The following is a 19,965-nucleotide window of genomic DNA, read 5'->3' on the forward strand; positions in this document are numbered from 1 at the left end:
CACAAATACACTGTACCAGATTAAAACTAAGACCCATGTCTTACTAGTAGTGCAAGCACAAAAAGAACACTACAGCATAAAGTTAATTTAAACACAAACCCTAACTAGTTATCAATGCCTCAACTACCTCAGAATCCCAATGTCTATAGCATAGCTGAAGATACTCCATTTTGGAATTTGTGTTAAGGTAAGCCAGAAATAGAGAACACAGAACTAAAACTTATTTCTAGAACAGACATTGACGTACTACAGTCACATTACAAACCATTTCGGAGATCTCATGTCAAATCTAGTAACGCTATTACCATGGATGATTAAGAACTACGTGCCTTTTAAAATGGTTAAATGCTCATAAACGGGATGTTAAACATTTTACAAAAAATGATCTGTAGATGGAATAGAGGCAACAAGCTCATTATAATCTCCCCTCTTTGAATAAATTTTCACTGCAACGGGAACCTGTTATCAAATTGTATCAGTGAGGCCCTTCCAGACAGCTACTCCAAACTCACATTTAACTACCATTTCCATAAGGTTATCCACTCTCCCTAAGAACATCCCTACCAAGATTTAGTACTGCACCTTTAGGTAGCCCTTTTCATACACCAAATGGTATTAAAAGGAAATCTGAATCCAATTAACTTAGAAATCACTGCTTCTCTTGCCATTAGCATAGAACATATTTATCTATGACAGCATGTGTGCATATCATTACTTCTACCACTTGCTGCTAACTTTTAACAGCGGATCCATTTCTGTTCATGCCGTTATTTTCAGCTTAGGTTACATAAAAGGATTGCAAATAAAATTTGTAAACTGCAGTTTGTGCACAAGTAATTATTTCTCAACCAAATCCTATTATCATCATTGTGATTCCTCATCCAAATTAGCTACCAACAGATTCCTGGTTCAGGCTTCAGGTGTTGGTTTTAACACAGTCATAAGAAGTTTTAAAGTAACCTAAAGGGTTCCCATAGAAGAGCCCCAATGAAACTTGCTGGAATAATTGTAGAAATTATTACTATTATTTATTGTTGTTGTTCAGTAATAAAATTGAAAATAAGTGTAATGAACCTCAAAAATACTGAGTTCAGTCCTCAAGTATTTTTTAGAGTAAGAAGGAAAATCAAACACAAGATTCACAGTTCTTTTGAGACATTGACACTTATTACCCTTTTATTCATAAATGTGAGGATTACACAATGCAAGAAGTCTAAGATGAAAGATCTGAGTTTTCTGTTCAAGGAAATTAGAATCCAATTCTTTCAAATTCCAGGAACCAGGATATTCTAGCACGCAGTGTTCCTGAAGTTTTACAGAAGCATTTAAGTATTTGGAAGAGAACCAGCTGAAAAACCTAACTCACTCTGAGCTGAATGACCCCATTAAAAGTTTATTTTAACCACTGATCAGAGAGTTAATCAAAGCCTCCTACAATTGTCCCTTCACTTCTACGTCACAAAATTGTACTGAAAGGAGTTTCCTAAAAGGAGTTTTTTCTGTCTTCCATTGATACACTTCAGTTCCACCCAGAACAGGCAAATACTGTCAGGCACGGCCATCAGCTGATTCACCCATTTCCTGGACAAACAAAAATAAAAATCCACCCGTACTCCAACTCAGTGAAAAACTAATTAAGAAAGCTTAGCTAGAAGTTTCTATATATTTGAGGAGAACCCCTCAAAATAGTCCAATGACCAAGTCTCTCTGTTAGGAAATAGGAAACTGGCCTCCCTTTCAGAGGAAGGTGGTGAACACAAATTTTCTGCATCCTCAGCAAGTGCGTCAAGCACTGAGATACCAATAACAATTTCTCTTTTAAGTTTATCAGGAGACGAAAACCTACCGAAGATCCTCTACAGCCAGCAGTCTGCCCCATGGCACGAGGAAGGCACTCAATCATCTTAGGCAGAACTCATATCCCTGTTCACTCATATCCCTGTTCACTACAGAAGAAACTGTGCAGGTTCCCATCTCAGCAGAACTCTTCTGGGGACTCATGAGATGTACTGCTGTAACTTCAAGCAGCTACACATTACATTACGGAACCAAACAAAGCAGAAGGGAATTATCAAGGCAGGATGGCATTCACTTCCCAGCCCTAAGAGAACACAAGAATGAGCTGAACAGCTAGCAGTCCTAAGCTTCCACCTGAGAAGCTAACTGGCACTTACAGAATGTGGAGTGAGGAACATGATGCCAAATGTTACTTAATATTAAAATAAAGATCTGTAAAATTCACATCGGCATTAGACAAATTAATACACTCTGTAATGATGAACAAAAGTAGCTGATACATGAATACTTACTCTGGAGTTGGGAATAGACAGTATGTTTTCTCAGAAACATTTTTTGGCCTTACATGGCTCTTAGAAGCCTTCATAAGGGGTAAACGTGCATGAACAAGGAAGAATTATATTCCAGCACCTCTGAGGATATATTCTGAATACCTTTTGGTTCTATAATACTTACAAAAAGAAATCCAGAAAACTAAGATACAGTGTAGGAAAGGTCTTCCCGTGAAGAGGATTGGTTTTAAGGGTAAGAAAAGGTGGACAGAACTTATCAGTTCATACAGCAGAAGACAGACATCCTTGGAGGCTCATGAGATCTTTGCAGGCACTTTGCAGTTACTGTAGCCTATCCAGAAACAACTCAGAAAGAGAAATGACAAAGCCTACCAACAATGTTCACATTACTCTCTCTACCAAAGTACCATTCAGTCAGCTTATCCACCTACCACAGCTGACACACCACCACCTCCCAGATGCACATTCTATCTTTCTGCAACTCATCAGAACAGAAGTCAGCATCTCTTTTTGCCTACCCAGGAGTCTGGATAAAGCCTCATTGTAAGAGAAGCAAAGTGAACTCATTCTTTCACGATAGTTAGAATAAACACACTGCAATCAAACATGATAAAGAAGTCGTTATCACTGCATGAAGCAGGTCTGAGTTTTTCTACAGAACCACAGACCTGCAGTGCAACACCTTTTATCACTCACAGATCTTCCACTGATCAATCAGGTTCTGCACTCACAAGTCTTCCAGAGAAAGAGATGAAGAAATGGTTTCCTTTTTCTTTTGACTTCCTATTTTAATGACAGAATCACAGAATCACAGAATCACAGAATTGTAGGGGTTGGAAGGGACCTCCAGAGATCATCGAGTCCAACCCCCCTGCCAAAGTAGGTTCCCTACACCAGGTCGCACAGGTAGGCATCCAGGCAGGTCTTGAGCATCTCCAGAGAAGGAGACTCCACCACCTCCCTGGGCAGCCTGTTCCAGTGCTCCGTCACCTCACTGTCAAGAAGTTCTTGCGCATGTTTGTGCGGAACTTCCTATGCTGCAGTTTCCAGCCGTTTCCCCTTGTCCTGTCTCCACTCACCACTGAAAACAGTCTGGCCTCGCCATTCTGCCCCCCACACCTTAGATATTTATAGACCTGGATCAGGTCCCCTCTCAGTCTTCTCTTCCCAAGGCTGAACAGACCCAGTTCACTCAGCCTTTCAATGACGTAGGCCATCTACAATCTCTCAACACAGTAAGCCTGATATCAGCCTAGAGAGTTCAATTATCAAGACTAACCCGCTTAGCTGCCTCTCACTGGGAGCAGGAGACTTCCACCAGGATGCTGGAGCAGGTTCTCTAGAGTTGAGGACTCCCATCTCTTCAGCACACTGCTCAGTGGTCACTGTCCAAGCTGCTGACTAAAACCCTTCCAGGACAATAGCATACAAGTCTCTCATTTAGTGAATCTCCACACAGCAGCACTACAAACGCCTCGTGTTTTACATACACACCTAGCTGCAAAACCAGAAGCACTGTCAACAAACCTTTAATGTGGTGCTTATATGTAAAAATATCTGTGAAGTTCAAGGTAAAGAAAGAACTACAGAATTAGCTGGCACGAAAATTTTGGCAAGTACATTACAACACATCCCAAATGTTCCCACGTTCTCATTCTAAATAATTACATGCACATAGACAAAATACACTGGAAGGAACAAATCCACAGGTACACAGATCAGTTTTGTGTTACACTGTCACAGTAAGGATTGGGACACCATGACTGCAAACCAGATTTTGAAAGGGCAGGAACCCAAGACAAGCAGATGTTGAAATTACAGAAAACTCAGCATCTCTGAATACTTTTCCAGCCCTGCCTCCATGTTTCTTTCATTCACACCAACTTAGCTGCAGGCAGCACAGGTCTTGAACACAAACTATGGAAGCAAGTGAAGAGTTTTTCCTCTACCTTTAACAGGCTGCTGTACGTAGGCAATCATTTGCTAGTGGTGTGAGGTTATCTCTTTTTAAGGATCAAGTGCTTCCATTTGGAGATGTGGCAAAACACAACAAACATCCGCAAGGAATTAAGAGGGATTTGCAGAAAAATATGAATCCTATTTTAAAAAAAATAACAATTGGAGCTATGCTTTGTTAAAAGTAAGCCTGTCTGCTACTCATTTGCTCTAAGGTTGCGAAAGCTGTCTGAAGAAAAAAAAATTGCTTACACATTATCAACAACAGCACAAATCAGAAAAAACATTCACTAATGAGCAAAAGGCATTTACTGCCTGGTGCAACTGTAAATGCAGTAATATAATTCTTCTGCTCTTGGTTAGGGATATCAAACTGCAAACAAGAACACGGGGACAAATTGAGAGGGCTATGTCCTTAAAGAAAAGCTTAGCATTCTTCCTTTCAAGTCTTAAGCTTCACATAACAGTGAGCAAGATTTGGATGAAAGAATGTGCTATAACACACACGGATCTGAAGCTCAGGGTGAACACAGACTTCACCATTCTTATATTTTTCTTAGCAATCTACTCGTAACAACTACACCTTCCTACACCTGTATGTTCTTCAGCCTATGCTCCAAGACGTATCCACCTGACCTTCCTTTGTACCACTTGTAGACTTGAAAGCAGAGACAGAGGGAGGGTGTTGTTTTATTTTAAATGAGAGAAAAGCTCTCATTTGCAGCAATGAGTTACGATATTCTCTCCAAGATTCTCCCTGCTTGTAAATACTTATTTAGCAATGTTTTTTTTTCACTACATCAATGCATTCCATGAGTCTTTAATAAAGCAGAGTGCAGGCTCCTAGTGAACTATGCTTTATATTCTCACTGTACCTCCTCAAGCCACATTGGCAAAGGCTACAGATCACATAACTAAGAAAAGTATATAAAGTAATATTTACTAAAAACTATGACCTAAAACAACTGGATAGCATATTTGGCGTTTGTTATAACAGAAGGTAGAAGTCCACTCAATCTTCCTAAGCACCAGACTCCTGAGGCCAGCAGGAACCAACACGTCCACTTGCTTGATGAGATGCTACCAACTGCCTTTCTTTTCAGAACACTGTAAAGCATGACCTTTTAAGGAAATAGTCCATCTACAGGGATGACAAGCAGAATGCAAGTTATCCTCAGTTATAATAGCTTATGAAGTCCAGGAATTCTCACATCATTTATGTCCGGAGACATAAATGACAAAAGACTTCCAGACATCCCTGGAGGTGCTCAAGACCAGGTTGGATGGGGACCAGGGCAGCCTGGTCTAGTATTAGATATGGAGGTTGGCAACCTTGCCTGTGGCAAGGTGGTGGAGATTGATAATCCTTGAGGCCCCTTCCAAACCAAGCCATTCCATGATTCTATGTCTTGCTTGGAGAGACTGCTCAGCCTTTGTGTATGGCTTTCATCCTTTTCTACAGCAGCAGAAGCAAGTAGGAGAGAGCTCAACAAGAAATGGCTCTGTGAAGCCACTGGAAATCTCACTTATGCACACTTCAAATGAGAAATACCATAAATGAATTCCCTACAAATACCTTTTTATTTTAAATCTAGGTAGTACAGTATTATCTGTGCAATTCCCTTTTGCAGTGATTTCCAGACACTCCATTCCAGTAGATAAAATTGTTTTAAAAGCTTGTAACTATTATGCATAAATAAAGCATATGAACAAATTGCATTCATGTGATTATGCCAAAAAGATTTTCCTCACTTGTACCACAAAACACATTAAGAGGAAACAGAACTTCTCCCATAGCAGCAGCAATCTAACATCTTAGTTAAGATATCTGATTACAAGGTCATATTCTACATTTCTTAATCCAAATTTCATAGAATAGAATACATCACACTAAGTACTCAGATTATATATTAACTATAAGGGCTGCTCTAAAAGTAAGTATTAATTTATTACAAGTATTCTGTACCCAATACATTTTAACCATTCTTTAATTAGCAGACATCAATTAACTAGAAGCTATCCCAATAAATAATGAATGAAAAATAATTTTTGATGTTAATTCTCTTATGAACATGGCCTGTTGCATCACAACAAAAGGTTTGTCTTAATACATTAAAGCCCTGCCACATAAATAATGACAACTCCATCTTCCAGATTCAGGGCGAACACTTTATAAAATATTTCCCATATCCTTCCATTTGCTTCATAAATCAGAGTGTGGCTAAGAGAACTTATTTCCTTCCAAGAAGCTGTTACCTCTAATTTCTCACACCCTGAAGTCACATACTGTTCTCATGTTCCTCCAGACCTTTCCCCTTCTGTAGGGAAAAGGGTTTTCATCCCCTAACTCTCCATCTCTCAAATCCCAACCTGATTGGATTTAAGGTTAATTACATCTCAGGTCCTGCACAGTAGTGATTGGGGAAGAAGAGAGGGGAAGGTAAGCCAAGCCACCACATTCAATCTCTTATTTTCATGTGAAATTCATCAACTGTATCTAACCTAGAGAACTGACAGCAGGAAGGCTCATTCTCTGGCAAAAGACATCAATTAGTGTTGTCTGGCTATGTTTGCACTTTTAAATTGCCACCAATCTAAACAGGGTGGCTCTATTTAAGCCACTATAAATGTCCAAATGGTTCTTGGACTGCACTCTCTAGGACAGCTTTAGTGAATAGAAGCCAAAAGCATGTCAGGAACTGTTCTAGTAATTTAGCAGCATGGATGATCACTCTTGTAAGCCTTCCCATTACATACAGCAATAGTGGCAGCATCATCTCTCAGCACATGCAGTCCAGCACGGCTCATTCGGTGGCTTCCTGCAAACCACCTGGCTACTGATCTCACCATCACAAAAATAAAAAGTGGAAAACACAGGACGTCTTAAAGATCCATTTCCAATCAACAAAAGCTTTCAAATTGTACAATAATTGCAATTTCATGTTCACGGCCTGATACCATGACAGGACAGTGGTTTAAGCCATCTACATACATTTACTATTTACTTCTACAGTTTGCACACATGTGCACACACACAAGATATGTAAGTTTTTTCAGTTTATAACGATTGTTCCTGGGATAATTTTAACAGTCTTTTTATCATCCATATGTACATTCATCAGATTCACTATCACACAGCTTCTCCCCGCAAGCATACATGGGCACGTATGCACATCTGAGGATGCTCCTAAGAACGTACGTGGTCCAAGAGTCAAAATAATGTGGAAATACACTGAAAACAATTACCACATACAGCAGTGAGCTACTGAATGCAATCTATTAAAAGCATGACAGATAAGCAGGTGGCTTAGCAAAAAGAGATTTAGAAAAACTACCCCCTCACAGAGAAAACCAAAACGCGATGGAAGAAAAACAGTGCCATCTAGTGACAACACCATTTTTACTGATAAATGAGGTCCCCTCAGGTGCTTTGAACAAAATTTAAAGCTAAAGCATCAGAAAATGTCCAAGGAATCACATCGGGGCACAGCAATAAGTTATTTATATTTTAAAATAGTACTGTTATTTTCAAGAACTTTATGATTAACTTAATCACAATGACACAATTCTGGTAAATGACTGCCAGATAATTACTTGGTCCCTCTTTCTTTCATCAAGGCTGTACCCTCTGCCATCCATGGTATACTTTCATTCACTCAATTTTAAATACCTCCTGTGAGGCATATGCTATACCCTCTTCCTACACGGTCTATTCTAGTACCTCCCTCTAGCACTCTAAGCAAATATTTTTCTTACATTCCACAGTTACCTTTTAATCCTGATAAAAATGCTTTCTCTCATTCCTCTCCAAAAACCTTTTACACACACAAGAATTTCCTCCTCCTTCACAGTCTTATTTGCCTAACAATGCCAATTTGCTAGTCATTCTCCATTATCACAGCTAACAGACTTTCTGTTCTTTGTCTGCTCTCCTTTACACTCAGTCCAGTTTGTCCACCTCATTACTCAAAAGCAAGCCACTAAAACGAACACAGTAATCCAGCTAGGCATTGCTGATAAGAGCTAGAAAATTACTTAATGTACCCAACGTGCAATAATAGGTAATGAAGTTCGTAAAAGCCCAGATACACTTCAGATCTAGAAAATGGATCACTGTTTCCTCAACTGCACAAATCTCTTCCCAAAAGAGATTCCAAAAAGATACATGAGACTGTTCCATTCTCCAGAAATTAATACCAGTTGTTACTTATCTCTGTGTTTTTGCAAGCATGGTTGCTAATTTCAGTCACCAAAGAATGGTCCCAAAGAATTTTTTTTCTGGGCATCCACTTCACAGCAGCCAATTTCTGCCATCATTTTGTTTCTCCAATTCTTATAGGCGTCCTACAATGAAATTCTTAAGATAAAAATCTACAACCGGCCAGAAAATAAAACACCTTTCACAAAACAAGTTTTTGAGCCACAGCTGAAAAAAGGTCAAGCCTCCTTTCAAGTTCTTTAAGACTCCTACTACTAAAGTTGGCAATGTAGGTGAGAGTATTTTCAATGTCATCGCATTCATTTTGTCTATAAAAGCCTTATTTAAACCTTTACAAAGACTTGCATTATTTTCAGGTGCATTTCTAAAGACAACTGATTAAGTTCCTATTTAACACTGACTCCACTTAACACAGTGGGAACTGACTTACCAAAGAGAAACAATGCTCAGTTAAGTTTGGTATCTCTTCCACAAGTTTCATTTTTCATAGTTACTTCAGATCAACTTCTTAGGTAGATAATCCACAGCCTCTGAATCCAATTTCATTTAAAACATGTTCCAAACACCATAAATTAAGATAAAAAGACTTTCTTTACACCTCTGAGAAATGAAAGTTGCTCCTCCTCTTCTGTTGCACAGTGTAACCCTACTTTCGGTAAGCACAAAATGGTGCCAAAAATTGGTGCCAAAATGATCAAATGCCCACAGCCCACCTAGTTAGTACCTTCAGAGTACAGCTATACTGTTACTGAAAAAATCTCCCCTACTGAAAATCAGATAAGATCCAATTTAAAAAAATTAAGCACCTCAGTGTTTTACTATTTTCAGTTCACACAATGCTTTCCTTTGATTTGTTCAGTTTGCCACTGAATTCTCAGCATATGGCAAGGAATTTTTTTTTTTTAAGCGGAGATCCATGTTCCCAAAGCCAAAAAGAGATTTTCATTTTTACAGCAGCAATGTGTTATGGGGAGAATATTATAAATTTTATCACCATCACATCATGCTCAAGTTATATGGCTATTTGGCAAAGCACTGTGTTGTGTTATTGTTTAAGAAAAACACTTAAGTTCCAAAAAGCACAAAGAAAAAACAAATGTTGCTAAGTATAATTCAGACAAGGTTAGCTACTGTTCATTTATGCAGTCTCCAACAATACTTAGTAACGTCATGAAATCCTAGCCTCCACTCATTTCCATGGAACAGCAACCTCTCCCTGACTTCATCATTAAACTCAAGCCAGGAGCAAAACAACAAGTGTGTGAATAATTTCAAACAAGGCACTCGCCCAGTAGTAACCAGGACTTGAATATTTAAGCATGATAATTATAGGAAAAGCAAGTTTTAATGCTTTAAAAACAAAGCAGAACAGGAGAATACACACTGGTTGGTTATTTTGCATTACAAACACTGTCAAGTCAAAGTATTTATGAGGTCAAGACAAAGAATCATAGAGTAGTTTGGGTTGGAAGGGACCTTTAAGATCACCTAGTTCCAACCCCCTGCTATAGGCAGGGACACCTCCCTCTAGATCAGGTTGCTCAGAGCCCCATCCAGCCTGGCCTTCAATGCTTCCAGGGAGGGGGCATCCACAGCCTCACTGGGCAACCTGTTTCAGTGTCTCACCACCCACACAGCAAAGAACTTCTTCCTATTATCTAGTCTAAATCTACCCTCTTCCAGTTTAAAGCCATTTCTCCACGTCCTGTTGCAACAAGCTCTTACAAAAAGACCCTTCCCAGCTTTCCTGTAGGCCACCTTCATGTACTGGAATGAACAGTATTTACAAGGAAAAGCCACCACCAGTGGCTGACCAAAGACCACGAGTCTTAAAACTCTGGGTAGAGGGTGCTCAGTACCACATAAGAAATATGACTTTGTTGTCAAGCACTGCAGAAAATTGGTTAGCATAAGGACACAGTCAAAGGGAAAGTGAAGGAGTATTATTTGACAGAAGCATTAAGTTATGTCATGGTGCCAATTGTTACATTCTGTATTGATCTTTTGAGATTTAAACGTGTGCAAACCAATAGTGAAGTTCACGTTTAACAAAATCATTGGTGTTTTCACCCCTAATAAAAGAGCAGATTGAGCACGTTACCTCATGCGCAGTATCCCAATAAGGGTAGCAGCGAGCTCAGAGGACATTCTTCCCATGATACAGCAGCGACTCAAGCAGGCCAGCAGGCTGGCAGGCAGGCATGGGAGGAAGTACACCAGCTGCACCAGCCGCTGCTGGGCCTCGGCTGGGAGAAGAACCAGAGTGCCATCTAGTGGGTCTGAAACAACACAAAGAACGAATTACAAGCTAGGGACAAAATACACTTCAGATTCCTCTAAAGTAGCTAATAAACTTACATGCAATAAAATTTGGAAGATTCTATCTTTTGATACTTAAATGTGCCTTTCCGATTTCACATCTTCAAGAGCAAGCAGTGCAAGCTTATCTTCAAACTGGAACCAAACTAGACCACTTCATGTGCCTTGGTCAAGACAATTAACTAAATGTATCACAATATTCTCAACAAAATTGCCAGAACACACCACAACATAACTCCAGAGAAATGTATTCTTTTTTTTTTAAAGTACACTTTACAGGCGGAATACATTAATGGAAGAAAAAATCTTTGGGAAATTTTGGCAAGTGTTTAAAAATGTCAAATTTCAAACTTCTTGAAATACACAAAAAATGCCATCAGATTAAAGCCCTGCTAACTTTGACCAATCACTCTGCCACTCTGACAAGTGACATACATGGTGCCATGGTTCCATTCAATCTACGTTGCAAGACTCTGAACAGATCTCCCCACACAGGCAGTACACACTTGATATTCACCTAGAAAACCTGTATATTTTCAACATACTGCAACTTTCCTGCCAAGTGACTGAAAAAATGCGGTATGCTGTAGTGCAAAGTCTTACCATATATTTGAACAGCAGTGGCTTGTAAACTTTGCAGTAGTTCCTTGTTCGAACGAGAAGCAGCAGAATGAATGATATCGATCAGCTGATTTGAAAGCTCGGGGTTTCTCAGGCCAAGCAGAGCAAGCTGCTGAGGCAAGCCAGCCAACCAGCGAGATAAAACCTTACTTCGACTTCTAAAGAAAGGGAGCAAAAAATAACACAACCCTTCACCCTTCCTAGTCTTGACTAAATCGCTTTAACGTTAGGTGTAATTAAATTACAACCAACTGCAATAAGATGATTTGCTTGTCATAAATACATTAGTATTTCATGTGAAGAGCAGAGCACACTGACATGATATGAGGGTTACAATAAAGGTATTTATTTGATCCATAGTTCTTGCAACACATACTTTTAACTCTTCTTGAAAGTATTTCTTTGAACTGTAGGCCAGCAAAGCAACATCCCCACTTCTGAGTTTTATCATTTTGTATTTAATGAATTATCAGTCAAGCTAAAATTCACTGTGACTACTATGTCCTGAATGCTACTGAACTCCCCAGTCAAACTCTTACTCTTTTTACCAAATTTTCAAATTCAATTCTCTTACTGACATCTTGCTGTTCAATTCAGATGCATCTTAAAAAAGAACAACAAACAAGAACTCACTGCTTTGAGGAGTTCATAACATTATTTTAGTTCATTTTCTTTTCCTATCCAACTACCACAGTTAATCAAGCATTTATGTCAGCCATAACGAAGTTCATCTTTTCCCCATGCTGAAGATCCAAAACTTCTTTTTCATCTGCTTTCAATTCTTAATCAAATGGCAATTAAAAAGCAACAATATTAAAAAATGAGACTACAATAGTTTTCTAAAGCAAATCCAGAACTTATTACCTCCCCCCCCCAAAAAAAATTAACCCGAGTGACCTGAAAATACTGCTTTGCCTCTTTATTATAGACTTTATTATACTTCTATTTATATTATACATAAAACTGTAAATCTGAGATTAATGAAGATTTTTAGATAGGTCTTTTACTTACACTGTCTAAATTTCAAATTAATTTTTTCAAGTGAAATTTAATTATTAATGCAATAATTAAAGATTCCTGTATCCTATTTGTCTTCTCACTGAATTCCTATGGCATGCAGGCAAAATACCTCAACCATGACTCTCCTAAAGGTGCAGTCATTGAAAGACATTCACTCCCTTAACAGATCTGTCACCTCCAGATATACAAAATCATACCAAAAACTTTGACCAAACCACGTATGTAATTCCTCTCCCTAACCACAAGCCATTCACAGCCAAGTCATTTATTTTCCTTGTGAACATTAACACAAAGCTGAACATTGCAAATATACAAAACATAGTAAAATGGAATTATAAGGGATAACTGGAAGAATAATTTAGTTCAATTTGCAGGATTAGCAGTTAGAAAAAGGAAATTAGACACAAAAATCAGGATGGAGAATCAGAATGTTTACAGAGAAACTTCCTGTTACTGAAAACTTCACCATTCCACATAGAGGACTGAAAAGGAGAATAGAAGAAAAACGACTGCTGCTTGTGACATCTAAAGGTAGAAAGGCAAAGCCTCCTAGGCATTAGATGGTTGTATGAAACTGCAGATGAGATGTTTCGAGACTTCCAGTAAGTACAGATAACAGTGCTTATGTGAGCTCTGGGAAACTGAGTATGAAAAAAAAAAAAAAGATTCATCTCCTTTTCAGTCTAGATAAAAAAGAAAAGAAAAATGGGATGTTCCCAAGTTTTTTTTTCCCCATCTTTCAAACTCCTTCATTTATTTCCTACTGTTAAAATAGTAATGCTACATTTCTGTCTCTACATCTAATTATCTGCATTCAGACCTGCCCATTTTACAAGTAGAAGAGCTGCAGAAAAGAATTCCCAAAAACTGACTTCACTAACTAACAACAGCGTTTCTGGGAGCCCTGAGGTTTGATTCTTGCCTAGCAACAGAAGCAGATATTGTGGATCTGATCATACATCCTTTTACATATGTCAAGACTAATACAAACTGATCTGTATTTGAGGATTTTACACAGCTGGAATGAGGTGAGTTGACAAATCTCAAACTTTCTAGAATAATTTAGACAAATCTTACACTGAAAAACTCTAACAGCAACATAGAGAATAATCTCCTCTTACCTGAAGCAATTCTGGTACCTAATAGATCCAAGAAACTGGGAACCAAAAGGACAAGAATATTTTCTTAACCCTAGTCTCTTCAGGGCTACTCATCCAAAGGGATCAAAGAAAAGTATTTTTATTAAAGAGGAATAACACACTGGGCTAGATATGCACTAACAGACACAAGTCCATGACCTCAGGATGGAGTAATGGACCATTACTCCATATGGACCATATAGTCCATTGCTATAGGTGCAGAGCACTGACAACCTAGGGAAGACTAGCACACTATCAGAAACAATGAGCTTGCTGTTAAGAGATTAACTGCAAGTTAAGCATTAAATCCAGTACTTAGATTAAAGAGGAAAAAAAAATAAGACACATAGGCTTATACGCACCAACCTGAACTCACAGAGCACCTAACTGTTGAAAGTTCAGTGACAGTGCCAAATCACACCCACACAAACATTTCACCACACACACGGAGAAAATTAATATTTTAACTTCTGACATAAATATGCTGTGTTGAAATTAAAATAATACTGAAGTGTTTTTTACCTGATTCTTTGAGTCTTCGAATCTTCTTTTTGGTAAACTCTACTGAAAAATTTTAAAAGCAACGTACGAACAGGAAAGAGCAGATTCCTTTGCTGGTACAATGTATATACTGCTTTAATCAACGGCTCTGTAGCCACTAGAAAGAAAAAAATAATAATAATTTGAAACAGTGCTTTTTACTGTTTTGATTTCATGCATATATACTGATTATATGTCCTGTGCGTGCATCTCAAAATATCTACGGTCATCTTTGAAGGCCCAAAATGTTTCACAACTACTGCTAAACAGAATTCTAAGTCATTCCATCACCTTGTTGTGTATTTTATGAAAGAAGCATGTGAATATAGAGACAACATACAAATGAAAACTTCTGAGCTTCCTGAAGGCAACTTAGTGCATCAGGTTGCAAGGTAGCTCAGAATTAATGAAGTCCTGTTTTCCACAGCTGCACTCCACAGCCCTCTTCCCTACAGAAATAAAAACACTCTCCTTTACTCTTCATCAACGGATCCAAAATCTCACTGTCAGTGTCTTCAGTTATCTCCGTACTAGCTATCTTTCTCCCTGTACACATCAGTCTGATCACCTCTCCACATCTTTGAAGCAGCCAGCTCCAAGTCACATTTTCTGATTAACACGAAAACATACCTCCAGAGGCACTGGAGAGCCACTACAAAGAGAACTGCCAAACTTGCACTGCAACCTGTTCTCCTCTGAAGCTTCAGCCAGCTGTACTTTATCACCAGGCTTAAAACAATGTCTGAGTTCTAGCTTTATGTTAAAGTCAGCTAAAACCAGCCAGCAAGTGCAGAAGGTACAGTACACTAACAACATGGCAAAACACTTTCTTTAAAAGCCAGACTAAAATATTGGAGGTAAAAATTAAGCGTGAAAAGATGATACAATCCTTTGTTTTACACTGAAATGAACAGAGCAGTTTAAGTTACATACTCAAAAACAGTTAAAGTAATAGAACAGAGCTACTTCTGCCCATGGAAACCACATTTTAACCAGAATACTCCATACTAGAAATGAGTACAGATCCAGACCAGGCGATGGACGCCTTTGGAAAGTTCCAGCAAAAACAAGGAATGTATTTAAGTTACTGTACAAAGACACACTACAAGAAACTCCTGAAATTGCATGGTCATACTCATTCACACTGCAGGCAGCCATTCAGAACTTGAAATCTAACAAATCTGTCAACCAAAAAAATATATCAAATATTAGAAGGAATTTTGATTAGGATAAACTGTTACATTATTTTGACTTCACTAGGAGCATTAACTCACCCATTTCACAATCCTGGATTTATCTTGGACAGCATTTCCTAAACAGCACACTAGCCTACTCTTAATTAGCTAGGAGTTCATAAATTAGCTAGAAATCATATAAAGGTATGAATGTTAACTGAACAACTGTGGTAAATAAATAAATATTCTAAGCACACAGAAGATTCAGCCACCTTCCAATAATTCTCCATTGCATGTTCTGTAAAACTAGTTCTACTATTTGAATTGGTTCCTATGAATGGGACAAGTTTAAAAACAAAATTCTAAAATCCACTATTAAAAAAGTAGTATTTAAAAGGTCCAAAATGTACAGACTTCCAAAATGCAGTTGAAGCACTCATGGCTTTTAACATACTCTAGTTTTAATCACGTGGCCACTCTCCTTCTGAATTGGCTGTTTTTGAAGGAAATTTTTGAAGGAAAATTAATCAAAAATACAACAGAGTTTGATCCTAAACAGTGGAGAGATATCTTCAGATGTCAGTTCGAAGCTCTTCAAGACACACAAATTAAGTGGTGCATTTCACCCTAGCATAAATAGCTACTCAAAACAAACTCACAAAAAAAAAAAAAAAAAAAAAAAAAAAAAAGCAGATATCACCATACTTCTGTTGCATAATGCCAAGGAGGTTAACAATGGGCTTTATTTAATCTCACCTTTATTAGGTTTGGGGTAGTGGGATTACTTTGTTTTGGTTTTGTTTGTTTCTGTTTTATCTGTTTCTTCCTAACTACCCTTCCCTCCTTTGATTTCCACTATGCTCTAAGAAAACACTGACTGTTGTAGCTCATTTTTTCTTTTGTGTTGTCTTCTAAACAAAGCAAACACTTTCAGACCACTCATCTCAATTTAAGATAGATCTTAAACAATTCAGAGTTCTACCTTCAGTATGTACCAAGTTCTGGACTATCATCTTGCACAGTACAGTTTAGAATTTCTATGGCACTGCAGAAAAACTAAAGTGAAAAAAAAACCGCCATGTTCATCTTCCACAGACTATTTGAGGTTGGAAGGAACTTCTGGAAACCATCTAGTCCATGCACTCTGCTCAGGCAGGATCACTTAAAGTTGGCTGTCCTGGACCATACAGCTTCTGGGTAGAGACTTCCAAGGTGGGAACTCCACAGCCTCCTTGGGCAACCTTTGCCAGTGCTCAGCCATGCAGTAGGTGAGCCTTCCCTGATATTCAGAGAGACCTCCTTGTGCTTCCAGTTTGTGCTGTTTGTCCTCTTGTCCTGTCACTGAGCACCACTGAAAAGAGCCTGGCTTCACTTTCTTTGCAGGTGTTCACAGACATTTTTCAGTTTCCCCACAAACTCTCCCTTCTCCAGGCTCTCTCAGCACTTCCTCATATGAAAGATGCTCCAACCCTTCTACCACTTTGTGGTCCTTCATTGGACTATTCCCAATAGCTCCATGTCCCTCAAACTGGGAAGTCCAACAGACACAGGACTCCACGTTGTTTCACCAGTGCTGATAGCAGAAGCTGGATCACTTCCTTCAGCTTGCTGGCAACACTCCTCATGCAGACCAGGATACTGTTTGGCCTTCTTTACCACTAGGGCAAACTGCTAGGGCACAGTCGACCTCATGTCCATTGAGTGTCCCTTTCTGACAAGCCATTTTCCATCTCGGTAGCCACAGCATGTACCGATGGATGAGGCATGTGCGCTCCCTCTTGTTGAAATGCATGAGGTTCTTGCCAGCCCATTTATCCAGCCTGTAGAAGCTGTATTTCCTCAACACCTAGTAAATGAGGTTTAAACTTACATTCTTACATCTCGGCAGGCTTTTTGTACTGCACAAGGATTATCTAGAAAAAACAAGGGAAACCTTCCACACAACAGATAAGAGATTTATGAGGTAAACAATTTTCTACTTGCAGCAAAATTCCTGAGCCTTTAAGGAATCAGCAGACAAGATCCATATATACCAATCTTTTGGAAGTTCACTTAAATTTGCAGAGGATTTTGTTGTGGTGTTTTTTTTTTTTGTTGTTGTTGTTTTTTTTTAATCTCATTTCACTTATTTTCTGCAATGTCTAGGAAAAACTGAAGTGCTACTTCAGTTACACATTTTTTTTTCCTATGCTATTCGCAAAAATCTGGCAGACAAAGCAAAAATCAATGTTTTAATACAAGAAAAAGCACGAAGCACCTGACTTAACAGTTTAATAATAGCTGGAAATATATTTCTTAAACAACACCTCTTTTGCTTTAGCTCAGATGGTGAGACAGACACAACTCTGACTGCGGACTACGATCTGTTTTCAACAGGAGGCTAAATTTTGGAGTGTAGATAGGAATGTTTAGTTACTACCTTTGTTGTCTAGGAGATAGTACTAGACAGATTCCTAACCAAAAAGGATTTGGAAGGAAAAACTTCTAACTGTTGAAATGTATTTCAGGGACACTTGACATCATCTTGTCTTACAACACTAACAGTGAAAACTGTTGCCAAGGGCAAAGCACTTTCCATAAACTCCAGTTAGCTGTGGAATTCAGTTCTACCAGACTGATACACAACAGACCACTGTCACCTTAACATTTGCTGAAAAACTCTTTTTTCTTTAATAAGTCTTATATCAGCCACTGAACAAACACGTCATGCAACATCTTATCTGGATCACAGTCAAGGATTACTTTGGCAAGGCATAGGAGAGAACACACAATGCTCTAATGGTCCTCTAAGTCATAATCAGAATGTATTTTCCCTTAGAAAAAGATCAAAATAAAACACTAAAACAGCTTTCATCAGATCCATCCTGGCATTTCACAGAATGGTTTGAGTTGGAAGGGACCTTAAAGATCATCTAGTTCCATTTTCCCTGCCAAGTGCAGGGACATCTTCTTCTACAGCAGGTTGTCAAAGCCCCATCCAACCTGGCCTTGACCACCATTCATGTTACCGGAGAACTAGTTCTGTCATATAGCATTACTCTAGAATTCTTACAAGTTACATGAAGGATTATAAATAAGGACTGAATATGAAAGCATCACACAGCTCTCCTCCCTGGTAATTATCTTCTTCCAGTAAACAAAACTCTTTCATTTTCTAATTTCTAAGAATGTCTTAAGAATGTTGCACCAGGCTAAGTTTAGGTTGAATATCAGGAAAAACTTCTTTACAGAATGGGCTGTTAAGCACTGGAATAGGCTCCCCAGGGAGCTGGTTGAGTACCATCCCTGGATGTGTCTAAAATTTGTTTGATGTGGCACTCAAGGACATGATTTAGCAGAGGGTTGTTACGAGTTAGGGTTGTATTGATGATTTTTAAGGTCTTTCCCAACCTGAGCAGTTCTATGATTCTATGATTAAGATGTAAAAGAAGTAAAAACAGAAGACAAGTAAAAAAAATACATTAAATTTTGAGCATCAGCAATATAAAGTTAGCAACATTCCTAAAAATGAAACAATGTTCAGTATTGCGTATGAAAATTCTGTCTATGCAGGTGAACTGAATATACTATGGATGTAATAACCAAGGATATAAGACAGAGTGACCCAGAAACAACAAAATAACTCAACCTTTCCCAGTGCACAGATGCCACTTTCGAGAAACTTTTCTTATCTTACCTTTGTTCTGCTGTATTTGCATTAGTCTCCACGTCACACCCAGCAATCTATTCACCTGCTTGCTATTCAGCTTGCTGCCATCCTGGAGAGTATCGGTCACAAATTTCCTTATCATGTCCAGCCAACCAGAATCCGCCTGAAGCGTTGAAGCACTCGCTAGTGAAACCATTATGTCACATAAGGTTAAGTTCAGCAAAAGATGGTCTACATTGTTTGATGATGTCGTACAATACTTGTTGCTAATGAGGAGCAGAAAGAAAAAGAAACATCTGAAAAAATATTCCACATCTTCCAATATGCTGCTACTTTGGCAGGGAAAAATAAATAAATGCCGAAGTTCTAACGCGAACACAAGTCTTCGTATCTGACTTTTACACCATGTTCAGGTAAATTAGTCTTTGTTCTGCCACCATGATGTCTCTTTCTTGTATTTATTGTGGCAGGAAGAATGAAAGCTCCAAACTGTGTCCCTTGGACATTTTTATCTGTTCCTAGCAGCACTTCTGATTGCCTTAAATTGGAAAAGGAACACTGCAAAATTACTCCTCACTTTCAACTTCTCTTGCATTTCTTTTTCTGAGAAGAATCACACTGTCACTACCACATGACAACAAAAAGCACTGTGAACAGAGAAAAATTCGTTCTTGTACCTTTTTACAAACTCCTGTGGAATAAGTAATCTATTTGTCACCATCACCATATCCTACCAAGGTTTGAAAGTCAAAATTGAGAGTTACCAAGAAATTTATCTGCAGAAAGCTGCAAACAGGAATGCCTACAATCAGAACACAGTTTTGAAAATGACGTAACAGAGCATTTGAAACTGCATGAAAGTGCAGTTAGTCTTCAATTCAATACAGCAGTTGTTACTATAAAATGAAGTGAATCTCAACCTATGAGCATCATTTACAGCCTGCATAAATGCTAGTAATTTTTTTCACATTCAGAAAATGTTGACTTAAATGCTACCAGTAGTACTAAGAGAAATTTC

General features: G+C 38.5%; 1 protein-coding gene across 1 annotated transcript in view; it reads right to left on the bottom strand.

Moving 5' to 3' along the window:
- The window catches only part of TEX10 (testis expressed 10), a gene marked incomplete at its 3' end in the record, with an annotated part of 47,597 nt that overhangs the window by 17,600 nt on the left and 10,032 nt on the right, over nucleotides 1-19,965 (bottom strand). Inside the window, exons 5-8 of the mRNA XM_079533817.1 lie at nucleotides 18,975-19,213; nucleotides 14,106-14,241; nucleotides 11,407-11,582; nucleotides 10,586-10,763 (exon numbers count right to left, since the gene is read on the bottom strand). Of these exons, the coding sequence (XP_079389943.1) occupies nucleotides 10,586-10,763; nucleotides 11,407-11,582; nucleotides 14,106-14,241; nucleotides 18,975-19,213 (729 nt within the window). The remainder of the gene's footprint in view (nucleotides 1-10,585; nucleotides 10,764-11,406; nucleotides 11,583-14,105; nucleotides 14,242-18,974; nucleotides 19,214-19,965) is intronic.

The sequence above is a fragment of the Tetrao urogallus genome, assembly GCF_951394365.1.
Source record: "Tetrao urogallus genome assembly, chromosome: 3".
Classification (NCBI taxonomy): Eukaryota; Metazoa; Chordata; class Aves; order Galliformes; family Phasianidae; genus Tetrao; species Tetrao urogallus.